The following is a 17,183-nucleotide window of genomic DNA, read 5'->3' as shown; positions in this document are numbered from 1 at the left end:
ATATTAGCACTTAGCATTTTACAGGAAAGACGTTAGATGCATATACCTAAAGCAAAAAATTATAAAGCAATACATAGTTAAAGCTCACAACGCCAGACAGACAACAACTGATGTCAAATTTCCACACGTAACATGAATATACCATTTCCTCTCTCCCATGTAATAACCTCTATTCAACTTCATACATAGTATGGATGGGATGGGTTACCACCCGCAAAATTGACATGACAACCCTACTGGATGAAATCTCTTAAAAGATTCTCTAAGGAACATGGCTTGCAAGCAATTGAACAAAGGTGACAACACATCAGCAGATTGTGATGGAAAGAATGACACCGAACCACGAAAAGACATCTTCATTACCATAAACAAAAACAATCAAGTTCCTACAAGAAGCATCGGCTAAAACTTCCCAATTTTAAACAGTCTTCTAAACTATCAAGCTGCCAATCACTCACTATAAACAGATTACATATCTACCACTGTTCTGAGCTTTCCAGAAGAAAACTGAACTCATGATGGAATTATCACTTCATCCTTTCCGTAAATACGTTGAAGCTCCCGAGTAGCAGCTTGGTATGATGCTGATAAGGAGGGAAACAGATTAGAAGTAGATAGATTGAGGAATTTGTGTTGTATTTATGTCTAAACATACGGATAATTGAAGCAAAATCATCATCATCCAGGTGTTATTAACAATAACTAAGCAAACTGAAGAAAACTCTTGTTTTGTTACCTTTCCATCCTCGAAAGTTCTTTTGGTTGATGGTAGAGCCAGTCACATTTTGAATTGCATCAAAAAGCATCTCCTGAGGAGTATTTTTCAGTTCTTGAACAACAGCATAGATGGTTTTTCCATTCTCGAAGTATATGTGATTATTGGGGTGTTTTGTCTTGGCACCAGCATGACGCTCAAACTCATATGCATTAAGAGCCTTCATGATAAAATTTAACATGAGTACAATCACTTCGGTTATGCAGATTATCAGAATGTAAGTATTTCAAATGCCAACCTTTGACTGCTTGCAGTCATCACATGAACACAAATACCCAGTTCCTTTTATGATTCCTTTAAGACTTTTCTGCCAAGCATATTCTTCAAACTGTTAAGACAAAATATAACGTACAAAAACTCAGAAATAAAGTTAGAAAAAATTAAAACAGACTTTACCTCCCGTGACCATGAAACATATTTCACCTGGACACCATCAAAAATACCGGTTGACAGCAAACTTTTGACATTTGAAGGGAAGTTGTTCGTAGGAGCCTTCTTGGTTGTTGTCTTAGGCTCTTTGTTCTTAACAACAATATCATTTTTAGTATTAAGTTTTGGAATGCTATTTACAAGTGATTCAGTGTTTGTTTCAGTCAGATCATTCTGACCATCCAAACCTTGAGCTGAGTTTTGGTTTCCTATCAACAGATCATAGCCACTAATTATTCCACCAGAGGGATTTGCTTCAGGATCATCATGAAAACCACCAAAAGATATGGTACTGCTCTGACCCTTATGGTGATTTTGACCCACAGGTAAAGAACTGGAATCTCCTCTGTCATATGATGGAACTGTTGATGCAATATTTGAATCCACCTTATCATATGTTGAACCCATTGATATTAAATGATCGGTACCCTTGTCATAAGGAGCAACAGTAATGAAATTCTCTCCTGATTTACCATAGGTTGGACCAATTGATATAAAACTCTCATGCCCCTTGGAATATGAGGTGCTCAGAGATATTAGATTTCCATCTTCTTTCTCATATGATTGACCCATCGATATGAAATTTCCATCTCCCTTGTCAAAGGGTTGACCCATTGATAAGATACTATCATCTCCCTTTCCATAATTGTGGCCCATCAGCAAAAAACCCCCATCCGCTTTATTGAAGTTGTGAGCCACTGAAAGAAGATTGTCATCAGTCTTGCTATTTATTCTAGTCCCCATACCAATGGTGTTGTCACTTCTATTGTTATAAGTAGGACCCAACGAAATACTGCCATCATTCTTACTGTAGCCAGCACCTACTGAAATTGTACTATCATCTTCCCTGCTATAGGAGTGCCCCATGGATGCAGAAGGCATGCAATTGTCAGAATCTCTAACTTGATTAACTTTAACTTTTCTGATGCCACCAAAATTGAGACATGATGAAGGGTCCGCAATGGAATGAGATATTGACAATCCCACTGAAGGATCATTACCATATTGATGCTCAAATTCCTTCCTTCCCATGTTTATATTTCCACTTGTTAGGATATTTATCCTATTTTATCATCATTATAGTGTGTCAAGGGTTACCCTATTTATCATGATTATATTGTGTCTAGGATTACCCTATTTATCATGATTATATTGTGTCTAGGGTTACCCTATTTATCATGTATTTATTTTTATAAATAGAAGATTGTGAGAGGGATCAATCAAGCCCTCTAGAATTATTGAATTATTTTACAGTTTCAATTTTAAGATGGTATCAGAGCGGGTTGATCCCGCTCTGGTTTCTGTTTCGTAATATATATCTGTCCGGTGCCACAGGTCTTCGTCGCCCGCCACTGTCCGCCGCTGCCCGTCGTTGCCCGCCGCTGCCCGCCGCCGGCCACCGTCAACCGTCGGCCACCGTCGTCCGTCGCCGGCCACCGTCCGGCCACCGTCGCCGCCGGCCACCGCCCGCCGTTGTCGGCCACCGTCGTCCATCACTGTCACAGTTTCCTTTGTCTAAACCCTTAAGGTTTTTTTGTTCCTCGCTAGTACTATTCGTCTTCTTCAGAAATGGCGTCTGGCAGTACTCTTTCCTTCTCTGGAAGTCCATCAATTACCTCCGAGAAGCTAAATGGAAAAAATTATCTATCATGGTCTGCTGCCGTTGAAATGTGGTTCCTTGGCCAAGGGCATTATGACCACCTTGAGCAAGATGGAAGCCATGTGCCTACTGAAAAAGCTGATCAATGGAAACAAGCAGATTTCCAGTTGTGTGCCTTGTTATGGCAATCAGTGGAACCCAAACTTCTTGTATCTTTGAGGGCTTTCAAAACTTGTCACTCCTTTTGGAAGAAAGCCCAAAGCATTTATGCCAACGATATTCAACGTCTCTATGACACTACAAACAAGCTTGCATCTCTTAAAATGACAGACCATGATATGGTGTCCTTCATGGCTGAAGCCCAATCTGCTGTCGAAGAACTTAGGATGTTTTTGGAAGTAGATCCATTAGAGGATATCAAAAAGAAACTAGACAAATTTTACATGGTGTTGATCCTTCGTGCCCTACATCCCGATTTTGATCATCTCAGAGATCAACTTCTAACTAGTCATGAGGTCCCCTCTATGGAAACATTGACCACTCGCCTTCTGCGTGTCCCGATATCTCAAACTCAAGAAGCACATGAACTAGTGGAACCATCTGTTATGGTTGCCACACGAGGAAGAGGAGGACGTGGCACTAGAGGAGGAGGACGAGGAGGTCGGGGACGTACTCAATGCACATATTGTAAAAGGATGGGTCATACTCAAGAGAATTGCTACTCCTTACATGGTTTCCCTTCCAAAACCGCCAATATTTCGAAGACTGAAACTTCCACTTCGAAAACTGAAACTTCCACTTCGAAAACTGAAGCCTCCACTTCTATGTTTTCTGAGGATGAATATCAGGAGTATTTAAGGTTAAAGTCTAATAGCTTGGCACAACCATCTCAATCTCCCAATACATCAACAGCCTGCGTTTCTCAATCTATGGAATGTCAAAATTCATGGGTAATTGACTCAGGTGCTTCTGATCACATTTCTGGTAATATCTCTTTGTTCTCATCTATTTCCTTTCGAGAAAAACCTCGTTTCATAACCCTTGCAAATGGATCTAAAACTTCTTCCAAAGGAGTCGGTCATGTTTCTTTGTCTCCCTCCCTTAATCTCAACTCAGTCCTTTTTGTCCCTAATTGTCCTTTTAATTTAATTTCCTTAAGCCAATTGACTAAAATGTTAAATTGTTCAATAACCTTTGATCATAAATCTTTTGTTATACAGGAGCGTGGTTCGGGGAGACAGATTGGAGAAGGATATGAAGCTGGTGGATTATACCATTTTGGATCTCGTCCAAGGGTGTCTTGTGTTGCTGCTCCTAATCCTAAAGTGCTACATGATCGACTTGGCCATCCTCATTTGTCCAAATTAAAAAAGATGTGTCCTGAACTTAGTGGTCTCCAAACCTTAGAATGTGAGTCATGTCAATTAGGAAAACATGTTAGATCTTCCTTTCCTAAAAGGTCTCAATCAATATGTAATTCTAGTTTTTCCATCATCCATTCTGATATATGGGGACCTAGTCGTATCTCCTCCTTTGGTTTTAGATATTTTGTTACCTTTATTGATGAATATTCAAGATGTACTTGGGTTTATCTTATGAAAAATCGTTCTGAATTGTTAGCTATCTTTACATCCTTTTTGAATGAAATCAAGAATCAATTTGGTCAAGTAATCAAAATATTCAGAAGTGATAATGCAAAAGAGTATTTCTCATCCTCCTTTTCTGCCATCTTGAGTTCCCATGGTATATTACATCAGTCTACTTGTCCTCATACACCACAGCAAAATGGTATAGCAGAACGAAAAAATAGACACTTGGTTGAAACTGCTCGTACCCTTTTGCTTGGTGCCCATATTCCTGTCCATCATTGGGGGGATGCCATCTTAACTGCATGTTATCTTATTAATAGGATGCCCTCCTCCTCTCTTGATAATAAAGTCCCTTTCTCCATTTTGTTTCCTAATGATCCTCTCTTTCATACATCTCCCCGAGTGTTTGGCTGTGTATGTTTTGTTCATGACATGTCTCCAGGTCTAGACAAACTCTCCGCTCGCGCTCTCAAATGTGTCTTCTTAGGCTATTCTCGACTTCAAAAAGGATATCGGTGTTACTCTCCTGAAACTAAGAAGTATTACATGTCTGCCAATGTCACATTCTTTGAACAGACTCCTTACTTCTCTTCATCTGTTCAGGATGTTTCTATCCTCCAACAGGTCCTTCCTATTCCAATGGCTGAGTCACATAGCTCCACTGTTTCTGTCATTCCAAGTCTTGATCACAATCCTTCTACACCTATTTCTCCACATACTGAGATCATCCCACACAGGGCCCCAATGGATAGTCCACCTTCCCAAGACAATGGTGAATCTCCTACTTCAGATTCTTCTCCCTCGTCACCTCGTCCCACGCCTCCTGGTGCAAATGATTCAGCATGGCCTATTGCCCTCAGAAAAGGTACTCGTTCCACTCGGAACCCTCATCCCATTTATAATTTTCTAAGCTATCACCGATTGTCGCCCTCCTATTTTTCTCTTTTATCCTCAGTGTCCTTTGTTGTTATACCCAAGAATGTGAAAGAAGCACTTGATCATCCTGGATGGCGACAAGCTATGATTGCAGAAATGCAGGCTCTTGATCACAGTAATACTTGGGAGCTGGTGCCCCTTTCCCCAGGAAAAAAGGCGGTTGGTTGTCGATGGGTGTATGCAGTTAAAGTTGGCCCTGATGGTGAAATTGATCGGCTCAAAGCTCGGCTTGTTGCAAAAGGTTACACTCAGGTTTATGGTCTTGATTATTGTGACACTTTCTCTCCTGTAGCCAAGATGACTACTATTCGTCTCTTCTTTGCCATGGCAGCCATTCGTCACTGGCCACTTCATCAATTGGATATCAAGAATGCCTTCCTACATGGTGATCTTGAGGAAGAAGTTTATATGGAGCAACCTCCTGGGTTTGTTGCTCAGGGGGAGTCTGGTATGGTATGCAAATTGCATCGATCTCTATATGGCCTCAAGCAATCCCCACGTGCTTGGTTTGGAAAGTTTAGCTCCATTGTTCAAAAATTTGGGCTAAAACGCAGTGAAGCAGATCATTCAGTTTTTTATTGTCATTCTTCTCTCGGGAAATGTGTTTACTTAATAGTATATGTTGATGATATTGTCATTACAGGAAATGATGTTGTTGGAATATCTCAACTAAAAGAGTACTTGTGTAGACATTTTCAAACCAAGGATCTTGGAAGTCTCAAATACTTCTTAGGCATTGAAGTAGCGCAATCAAAAGATGGAGTTGTAATCTCCCAAAGGAAGTATGCTCTTGATATATTACAAGAAACAGGTATGATTGATTGTAGACCGGTAGACAGTCCCATGGACCCAAACCAGAAATTAAGGACAGAAGAAGGTGAATTATTCTCCGATCCAGAGAGGTATAGGAGGTTGGTTGGCAAACTGATTTATCTCACTATTACAAGGCCAGATCTATCCTTTGCAGTTGGAGTGGTTAGTCAGTTCATGCAGGCTCCATGTGTTGACCATTGGAATGCTCTCATTCGCATTCTAAGGTATGTAAAGAAGGCTCCCGGGCAAGGATTGTTATACTGAAGATAAAGGAAGCATTCATGTCTCTGGGTATTGTGATGCAGATTGGGCAGGTTCACCTATTGATAGACGGTCTACAACAGGATATTGTGTTTTTCTGGGAGGAAACATTATTTCATGGAAAAGTAAGAAACAAAATGTAGTAGCTCGATCAACTGCGGAAGCCGAGTATAGGGCAATGGCATCACTAACATGTGAACTTATATGGGTGAAACAATTCCTTCAAGAGGTTAAATTTTGTGACATCCATACTATGAAGATGTATTGCGACAATCAAGCTGCTCTCCACATTGCATCAAATCCAGTGTTTCACGAGAGGACTAAACATATAGAAATTGATTGTCATTTTGTTCGTGAAAAGTTGTTGACCAAAGAAATATGTACTGAGTTTATTGGGTCAAACGATCAACTCGCAGATGTATTGACCAAGTCATTAAGGGGTCCTCGGATTGAGTTTATTTGTTCCAAGCTTGGTACATACAATTTGTATGCTCCAGCTTGAGGGGGAGTGTTAGGATATTTATCCTATTTTATCATCATTATAGTGTGTCAAGGGTTACCCTATTTATCATGATTATATTGTGTCTAGGATTACCCTATTTATCATGATTATATTGTGTCTAGGGTTACCCTATTTATCATGTATTTATTTTTATAAATAGAAGATTGTGAGAGGGATCAATCAAGCCCTCTAGAATTATTGAATTATTTTACAGTTTCAATTTTAAGACCACTAACAATAGATGGCACATTCTTATCAACCAAATTCACTGTCCTAGCAAGATCAGATCCAAAAAGACGGTCAGAAAATTGACCTGTGACACAGTGAAATCCTGAATTGGTGTCCCATTGGGAAACATTCACATGTGAAACTCCTGAAATTGGCCTACCACTTACATCTTCAACTGCCTGTTTCTTGTTGCTGAATATTTCAGGTTCACCTGTATCCATAAACCACTGATGACTACGTTTGGGTTCAATTCTGGAAGAATTTTCATATCCCACATTTTCTTCAGCCATGCAGCCAGCATCTCGTGGCATCCAAAAACTTTTATGCTGGTAGGACTGCAGAAGTTCACAGCTTAGTATGTTTATCTTATTTGACAGAAATTGCAATAATGAAAAAAATACAGACCGTTGAAGACATAAAGACAAAGATCATAGCAGAAATTTCTCTTTAACTTTTAATATAGCATCTATTGTATCCATAAAACAAATTCCGCATCAAGATCATTCAAACAGAAAAACATATTGATTATCACAAACATAATACATTTTCACTCTAGGAATTCTCTAAATACAAAAGAGTGAAATTCTCAAACATGCTACAACCTTGAATTTAGAAAGTCTAATATGTAACTAGCCTTAATGCATGATATTTTAGTCAGAAATACATTTCCTAAAAGCCTAAATATCACTGACCTTCCAGCTGAGAAAACTTATTATCATATAAATCCAGAAAAATACATTTCTGTTTGGGACCTTCTGCTAATAGTCATTCATATCTTTTCAACGCAATTTTGGGCATTGCATCTTATGGACATGAGCTGCTACTTTTTCTTTGTTTATTCATTAATGAAATATGTATTAAGAGATAAGATGTAAGATCCACCACAAAATAGGAATGTGTCCAGCTCATTAGAGTAGGAGGTACAAGTGAGAAACAAATTTTGTATAATCCAAGACATTTGGAGAAAGAAAATTTGTTATGGGAAGGCAGCAGAAGCGCATACACATATACTATTTAGTGGAGAGAGTGGGTAATGAAGGCATTTGGTTTTGTATAGCTGAGGATTACAGATGAGGCTTGGGGTCTCTCAGCAAGAAGCAACAGTCCTCGAGAGGACAGACCCTGTGGTTCTCAGTCCCTATGTGATTGCATATATTCATTTTTCTGTGATGATATTGCAATCCCTGAGTTTTTCTTCAATTTAATTTTTATCATCTGGTTGTCTGACCACCAAGATGCCCTAAGGAGTCTCATGTAGAAGCACTGGAAAAAAGGATGGGTGAGATATGCAGCAAGCAGGGACAGGTTCACTCCACAACATGAAAAATATAATCCATACAGAATACTTGCCAGGGAATATCTCTAAGTGAATCCAATGGATGCATCCTATTTGAAGACAAAAAAATAAAAGTTTAATATAGCCACCATTTTTGACTGAATATGCTCCTATGTTATAAGCATATTCAAATGACAAGAACCTGAAAATATACCAATGAAGATATAGAGAATATTGGTATGAAACGCATCTAACAAGTAAACTGATTGATATAAACCAGAGAAGCCAGAAATCAAAACTCATAAACAGACAATTTTACTGATACAATAAACTTCATTCCATATATAACCACAAACATCAAAAGAGTGGTCAGTAATTTATTAACCAAGAGATCTAATCATACAAATCAAACGAAATTTCCATGTCATGTAAATTACTATGTCAATTATCCCAAACATGCTTCAATTGATCACTATTTCCCATAGTTTCTTATCTATAAACTGAATAGGCATCCACAAAATATTTTTCCATTTAATAGTTGAAATGCCCAAGTTACAATCTTTCCCTTTAATTCATTGTCACAAAATTAAGCCAAAAATATTAATTGCTTGCTGGTAACAAGCAATTTTTCTTTCCGAAAAAAAAAATATTGAGAGAAAACAGTGAAACAACCACCAGGTGAGATAAGGTCTCCCTCTAAACTGAAAAATAAAAGTCAAAAGCACCAAGTGGCTAAGACATGCAGCAAAGCTGCCAACAACAAGAACAATAAATAACCCCTATGCACCAACATATTCACTTTCTACTTAGAGCCTCTATATATGTTCTCTAATGAACAAATCACCACAAACAAATTTCGTTCATCATTTCAATAGGTACTATTACAGCTATAGCCTGAAAACGCGTGTTCCTAATCTTACATTTTATGGTATGTTTACTTATATATCTCATTGCTCTGATCATTAACTTTTGGCACATGTTGAAAAGTGGTGTGGTGCATTTTCATATAGCCGCCGAAAGGGCCCACGATTACAAAATAGTGGTTGTACCAGTGCTATAGTGAGACTCTGCAAAAATCCACTTTTGCCTTAAAAACGATGTCGTTTTTATAGGCAAAGCTGAAATTTCTTACCCTTTCTAGAATTTAAAAAGTCCCTAATTGGATGTAGTTTTCTATATCTTTTTCTTCAAACCCTAAACCTGTTGAATTGTTTGTTTCCTTTGCATTTATTGTTATTTACTTGGATGTTCTCCATAAAAGCTATGACCTCTTAAGGTTAACTGCAAACTTTTCAGTGTTATCAATGTTAATAAATATTAGAGAAATATTTTAAGTAATTCATATCGTTTGGATTGGTTAGGTTCCTACCAAATTTGTTAAGAACCCATACCAAAACAACCTGACGTTTGCATTTGTTGAAATCAAGTACCCAGGTCAAATAATAAAAAATAAGAATCCTCATGGAAGGAGGGCAGGATGTGACATAAGAGAGGAGCAAAAGGATTCTGGAGTTGGTATCCATGGCATTCAACAGAGAGAGGTTAGATTTGGTTTTACCCTTTTAATTGTTTAGGACTTTGAGTTAAAAAAAGCAGGAATTGGATAGCGACTTTAAGTTGGTGGTCAGCAGATGTTCCGACAGTAGAGAAGGGAATTAACAACAGATTTATAATAGTATATCATGTTCGATCAGTTATTTCAGAATTTAAATTCATCAACCCAAGAAGCAAACCAAACCACTTTCTTGCTATTAGTTTGGTTTGGGTTGATTGGGTTCATGGGTTGATTCAGACCCGTGGTCACCCCTTACAATGACACCAAGCATTATAAAATAATAGACAGACAAATTATCAAAATGCAATTCCTAATTCATTTAACAGATTGCACAAAATGTTGACATTTAACATTTATACTGCAATAGAAAACTTAGATCCCGAGTTAATACAGTATCAGACTATTAGAGTGTATGGATACATTCAAAATTCTGGTGGCTCCTCTGGAAATGGGTAAAAAGCACGATTTTTCCGCAGCAACTAAGTTTTGTATTGCTTTCCCCATGAAATTGAAATTGACTTCTCTCGCCTCACCACCAAATAAACTACAATATGAGGCTCAAGTTCTTTATTCTGATTAGCACTCGGTGTCAACAATTGTATGAGTCACTGAAACTCAATTTCACAGAAGTGTTATATAAGATCCCCATTGCTACCCCCTCAACAATTTGAGTAAACAAATAACTAATCAAGTGCATAAAACTCCAGAATGAATACTTCAATTTCAAGTAACCTCACATAATTAAGAAACAAAAAAGACACAGCAAGAGTATTACACAATCCATCATGCAAAATCAGATATCAGACCCAGCATTCACATGCAAACAGTCTATTAGAATCTTTAACCTACCATTTCTCTCCTTGATGTTTCAAGACAAGTATAATCTGACTCAGCAATTCACGGTGTCACCACACAGTGAGTAATGCAAATCACCACGTCCAATACACCGCACCATCAAACCCGGTAAACTCGATCAACTGCATCACAAAAATCAAAAGAAGATCAACTCCATCGTATAAAAAATCTTGGATGTCGATCCAACTAACATATGTAAAATAAAATAAAAATAGCAAAAATAAAAAACCTAGAATGAGAAAATGGAATCGATTGAATTCGCGATCGCAACTGCTTACAGAAGATAAAAGGTTTGGAAAATGGAAACATGACTATCTCCTTAGACTTATTTTCCGGTGGCAGAGACGTTCCTCCTTTGATAGCTACTCTTCGTTTCACTTCAAAACAAAGTGTGTGGGATTTACGAATAATGAGGTTTAGAGTGTGTGAGAGAGATGGTGGAACAGAGATATAATACGGGAATATGTAGGGTTGCCGAATTTGTCATGTTATATCCACCCTACACGTGTATAGTCTGTGATGTTTCCATCCTCAGAGAATCTGAACTGTCCTAAGCTTCTCGAAGGCATAAATAATGTACAGAAGATGCAGAGAAAACTGATCAGGTAGTATCTGGTTATGCCAACTGGAGCTTGTTCATTGGCTGAATATTTGTGTTAAATTATCGTGGTAGTGACGTGGCATTGTATGATTGGCACGTCCTGAAGGAACACATGCACCCCTGAAGCTTCTTAGTAAAGTAACTAAGGTTGAAGTGTGAGAGTACTGTTCAATACTGGTTTTCATAAAAGGTCCAATATTTTGAGTCTCCATGCATTATTGAAAGTTGGATGTTTGATTAAAAAAATAAAAATTATAGAATTCAAATAAACAAATAGGTAAAATTTTATATCAATATTTAATTATAAATTATTAGTATAATTGTAAAGTGAGTTGTATATGTAATAATTATATATAAAATGTTTTCTCATCCAAAATGAAATTTATATTTTTTTTAAGAAAAAAAAACTTACATCATAAGATTATCTCTTGTATTTCATTTTATGATAAGAGATGTAGTTTCTTTTAAACTACTTTTATTATAAGATTACAAGTGACATTATGCATAAGATAAAGTTACTTTATTTTAAAATATTTGTATATTATCTAAAAATAGATAATCTAAGGTGACAAATAGATACACGTGGAAATTATAAATGATTGATATAACATGTTTGTAATCAATGAAAATAATTCAACGTTTATGATTAATAATTGGATGAAATTTAAGTTAGAGTTAATTGATATAAAAATTCAAAGTAGTACATTGATAATTTATTCTAATGTATTGTCTCTTAGTTATTCATATAAATGTTTTAAAAATAATATTTAGAAGAAGTTACATCTACAACACACTTCTCAAAAAAGTAGGTGATTTTTTTTATATATTTTACAAATAAAAACACACAGTCTCGTAGAAAAGAAAGTAATATCCAATTTTGTAGTTATAATTTTTACAAGAAAATGTCGTGAGTCCACTACTATGGTAAAAAAGTTAGACATTTGAAAATATACTAATATGAAAGTCTCTTTTAAAAAAAATTATAGCCATTTATTTTCTTAAGTTAGATCTTATTTATAAATTTTGAGATAAACTTGTGATTAGTACAATCGTAATCACAACCTAATATCTGATAAATATGTTTAATCTATAATTTAATTATAAATTATACTTAAGATCTTTTAGAGTTTATGATCGATCAGTCTTCTCACTTACCTGATCGATAGTTCGATTTAACATGTTTAATTCTTTATCCACGTGTTCGATGCGTAGTCATGTGAATATATAGTACAAATTTTAATTTACTTAACAAAAGTATTTATTTATATATATTTTTTTAAATGAAATATTATATTTGAGAATGGACTAATAGTGTGATAAGTTTTGAAATGAGTTGTTTACAGTAAATGGGTGCAATTAAGGAAGTATCGATGATTAATTAGGATCTTAAATGAGAAGGTGGGTGCTTTACAGAACAATGCAATCCAATTCCTTCAATTATCCAATAAGATGGACTTGGCCCAAACACGGTTTCTACCATAAACAAAAACCCCACAAATCATAATTTGTTAGAAAACTATTGAGTTGACAATGAAAGATTAGAAAGAAAAAGCCTAGAAATTTGACAGAAAAAGAGGTATAATAGTTGAAGAGGGAAAAGTGAATGAATATAGTTGAGAAGTTGGAAGATTAGTGAAAGAAAATCGATCCAAATCCAAAGAACCTAATGGATTAGGATGCATGAGGCCCATTGACTTATTGGTCCAGATCATAGGTCGGTCAATTTAATTTAACACTGTTAATTACAAATGGGAGACACGCGTAATGCCAACACTTTTTCCTACACGTTACCCTCTTACCAACAATTTCAAGTTGCAACTACTTTTCTTTTATGTCTATAGTTTTATCATATGAATGCTTTGTTTCTTCTCATATACATTCACTATGATAATACAAAAACATTAACCTATAACGTTGATAAAATTATATATTGAAGTTTTATATAATATAATATATTTTTACATTGTTAGTCAAATATTTATTTCTTGCCCTTCATCATAGTTTAGAGTAATTACTTTATATTTTCTATTTTTTATGTTTTTATAATTATTTTGTTCACGCAAACTTTCTTTTTTATAATACTTTTCATATTATAAATATAAAGTTTATTATTTACTTATTTATTACAATTACTTTTTTTATTATTTTTATGGTACGTCTTGGATTGACTAGAGACATTGTTAATTTATAATTTACAATATTTGAATTGATGTAAATTTCATCTTACTTATTATAAGACATTATTAATATATAGTCTCACATTCGAGACATATATGTATTGAAATAAGAAAGTGTTGAAAGTTTTATACTAAATAAACATAATATTAATCTATAATATATAAGTGTATGCAAATCTCACTTTACAAACTAATTTTATACTATCATATATTTATTACAATTACTTTCAACATTATCACTATTACCGTTGTTATTTTTACCATTATTTTTACTATAATAACTTTTGTTGTTGTTACTACTATCCAATTACATCACCTTCATTGTAGAAACAAGCAACATATTATATACTTTCATCATTGTTACTATTGTTATCACGTTTTCTGTTATGTTATCATCACATAAACTTTGAATTTACCCTCACCACCATTATTATTATTCATATTTATATAATCTTATATCTAATTTTATTGTTATGGTTACTCTTGTAACAATTTTCATTATCATTATCATAACTGATTGTATATAATATTGTGTAATATTCTAACAAACATCAAATATATGTGATTAATATTTATTTTATTTTTATCATAATTATCTTTTTATCATATATATCGTATCATAAGTATTAAATAAACTCTTACAAAGATAAACTTTATTAACATTATTCATGCTTTATTACAATAAGCTCTAATTGATGTGAAAAGAAAAAGCATGTCAATGGCTTCTTTTAAAATAAAGAAAAACATCGGGCGTTATATGAAAAAAAGATTATTACATTCATTGTATCTTTATGCTTACATTTATTAATTAATATACTATTATTAACTTTTTATACTAACAAATTTGTTCGAGTAAATTATAAATAAATAATGTAGTCAAAGTATGATGTTGATATTTTCATAAGTTAATTATACATATTACTTGTATTTTGTCAAACAAAAGAAAAAATAAATAAACTTGTACTTGTAACTACCTACTTTAGGAACATTCACATGTTTAATTATTATTGATATGGCAACTAAATTAAAATAACTCAATAGTCAAAGAAAGTATTAAGTTGGAACTTTATTCAATACTCAGAAATTACATGTAAAATTCATTAATTCTCAACAAGCTAACAAACTTTACAATAAAACTTTATTTTTTTCACTACTTCTCCAATGATGTTTCACTTTTTTATGAGTATTAGATATAAAAGAATAGATATTGTATTAGTAATATTAGTGTTTATTAATAATTTAAATTTCCGTTAAAGTTAAATTCTCTTGAAGTATATATTCTGCAATTGCGAGAGTAAATCTCACAACATTAAACAAAGCATATGAAAGGAAAATTGATATAAATTATTAAACATAAATATCAAAGAATTCAATAATGTTTAATAGTTAATTTATTTCTCCTGACATCTCCACCGAGTACAAGAAACTAGAAGAATTGAAAAAACTTAATAAAATTAGGATAATATATAAATTTAAACTCCGAACACAGCTATTGACACTTTCAACTTTGAAAATTCACTTAAAATAAATTATTAACAGAAGAAAATAATGGTTTTATGATAATATATAAATACTCTGATTACCGTACATATGATTTTATTTAATTTGTTTAATACGAAATTAATATTATATATATGTTCAACGTGGAACACGATTTCTAGATGTTTGGAATTCAGCGTATTATGGGCACTGTTAGTTCCGACTCTGGTCCTCTGCTGCTTCCTTTTTCATACCTTTCGCAACACTTCGGATTGGAATTTTCCACCACAGTTTGAACACACACAGTTTTAATAACAGTAGTGCCGCCCTCACAATTTCCTTCCGTCCCGTTTGGCTCTCAGCAAATCTGTCACGCTTACGCACCGCACCAAACTCCTTTCACACCAAACAACTCCTAAGTAAGTCACCCTTTCTTACTTCATCACATCCCAATTAATTGCTTTGATTGCTGCACCACTCACACTTGCTTATTTCACAAGTTATCACTATTCTTTCTTATACTTTTTTATTGGAAATTCCATATATTTTATATAAAAAAGTGTAAATTCACAAATCAAATTTATAGATAAGTAGACTTAAAAATATATTATTAATATAATATTAGAATCATAAATTTAAGATCATCAGATTTATTATTTATTGAATTTATCGTATCATTTATTATCAGATTATCCATTAATATTTTGTTTCATGTTTGAGATTGAAAGAAAATATGTTAAATATTTCATGTCTAAAGATAAAATCAGTTTATAATATATAAAATGATACAAATCTTACTTTATACATATAAATTATAAAATTAAATTAAATTTAAAATTCACTTTTTAACTACTATCTTACGAAATCTCTACAAACAAAATTAATCAAACATTTAAGATATACTAAAATAACCATTAAATTTATATAAACATATTCAAGTATGTAAAAAATGGTATTATAAAGAGTTATTTTGAGAACATAACCAATGAGTCTTTACTCACGCAAAAATATTAATAATATATTTGAAAAAAAGTCAACTATTGTTAGAGTAGTGTTCAACACTCTCAAGCTACCAAACCTAGAACAACCCATTATAAATACCAAAACCCTTATAGTCTCGTAGAGTTCCATTCGAATACCTTTTTCCCTTTTCATACATTCATTCATTCAAAGTTCCAATTTTCAAACCAAGGCGCACGGCACCCCTTTCGTTTGCGATGAAGAGAGAAAGAGAGGTTGATAGTCTAACCATGGCGAATTGTCTGATGTTGCTTTCTCGCGGAGGTGAATTCGAGGCGACATACTCAAGCTCTTCCATGAGCAACCGTGTGTTCGAGTGCAAGACATGCAATAGGCAGTTTCCTTCGTTTCAAGCACTTGGTGGGCACAGGGCGAGTCACAAGAAACCTAGGTTGATGCCAGGAGATAACAGCGAAGGCCAATTGCTTCATGATTCACCGCCAAAGCCTAAGACTCACGAGTGCTCGATTTGTGGATTGGAGTTTGCTATAGGCCAAGCTTTGGGAGGTCACATGAGGAGACACAGAGCTGTAAATTTGAACGGAAACCTGCATAATTCCACCACTGTCAGCAGTAGCAGTGGTGGTAGCAGCAGCATCGATTCTTCAACCAAGAACAAAGTTCCCCACAAGAGAGTTTTGGTTTTGGATTTGAATTTGACACCCTTTGAGAATGATTTGGAGATTTTGAAGATAGGAAAACCGACTGCTTTGGTTGATTATTTGTATTAGTTCATCTGTTAATTATACTTAGGGAGCTTTAGTCTGTGTATCATAGATAGATGAATGTTTTGTTTTTTAATCCATGATCTACATATATATATATCTATATATATATATATATACTTGTTTATCATATACTGTATGAAAAATTGTTCATTTATTGCGCATATAATAAGAACCTGATGATATATATTCCGAGACAGAAAAAAAAAACTGCAGTAGAAATTACAGCTTCTGCTAATTTTGTTTGAAGATTGAGACATTGACTAATCCAACTGAAGTAATTAATCAATGAATTAATATCATGAAAGATTGTTTTTTTTCTAATTAACTTCCACGTGCTACTTCTGGGTAATTCTTAATAT

General features: G+C 34.4%; 1 protein-coding gene and 1 pseudogene across 1 annotated transcript; one reads left to right on the top strand and one right to left on the bottom strand.

Moving 5' to 3' along the window:
- Positions 1–330: 330 nt before the first annotated feature.
- LOC124822409 (uncharacterized) lies at positions 331–11,259 on the bottom strand. The gene is made up of 7 exons (XM_088111270.1): positions 11,098–11,259; positions 10,814–10,941; positions 7,140–7,468; positions 1,172–2,252; positions 1,014–1,082; positions 737–935; positions 331–584 (listed from the first exon to the last, which is right to left on the bottom strand). The coding sequence occupies exons 2-7, from the start codon at positions 10,814–10,816 to the stop codon at positions 514–516; spliced, it is 1,752 nt and encodes a 583-aa protein (XP_087967396.1). The 5' UTR covers positions 10,817–10,941; positions 11,098–11,259; the 3' UTR covers positions 331–513.
- Positions 11,260–16,150: 4,891 nt separating this feature from the next.
- Positions 16,151–16,951, top strand: LOC124838938 (zinc finger protein ZAT11 pseudogene; annotated as a pseudogene).
- Positions 16,952–17,183: the final 232 nt, after the last annotated feature.

Source organism: Vigna umbellata, chromosome 4, assembly GCF_029865625.1.
Source record: "Vigna umbellata cultivar VRB3 chromosome 4, Vumbellata_1.0, whole genome shotgun sequence".
NCBI classification, from domain to species: domain Eukaryota; kingdom Viridiplantae; phylum Streptophyta; class Magnoliopsida; order Fabales; family Fabaceae; genus Vigna; species Vigna umbellata.
Note: the sequence above shows the minus strand (reverse complement) of the source record. Positions and strands in the feature narration are given on the sequence as shown.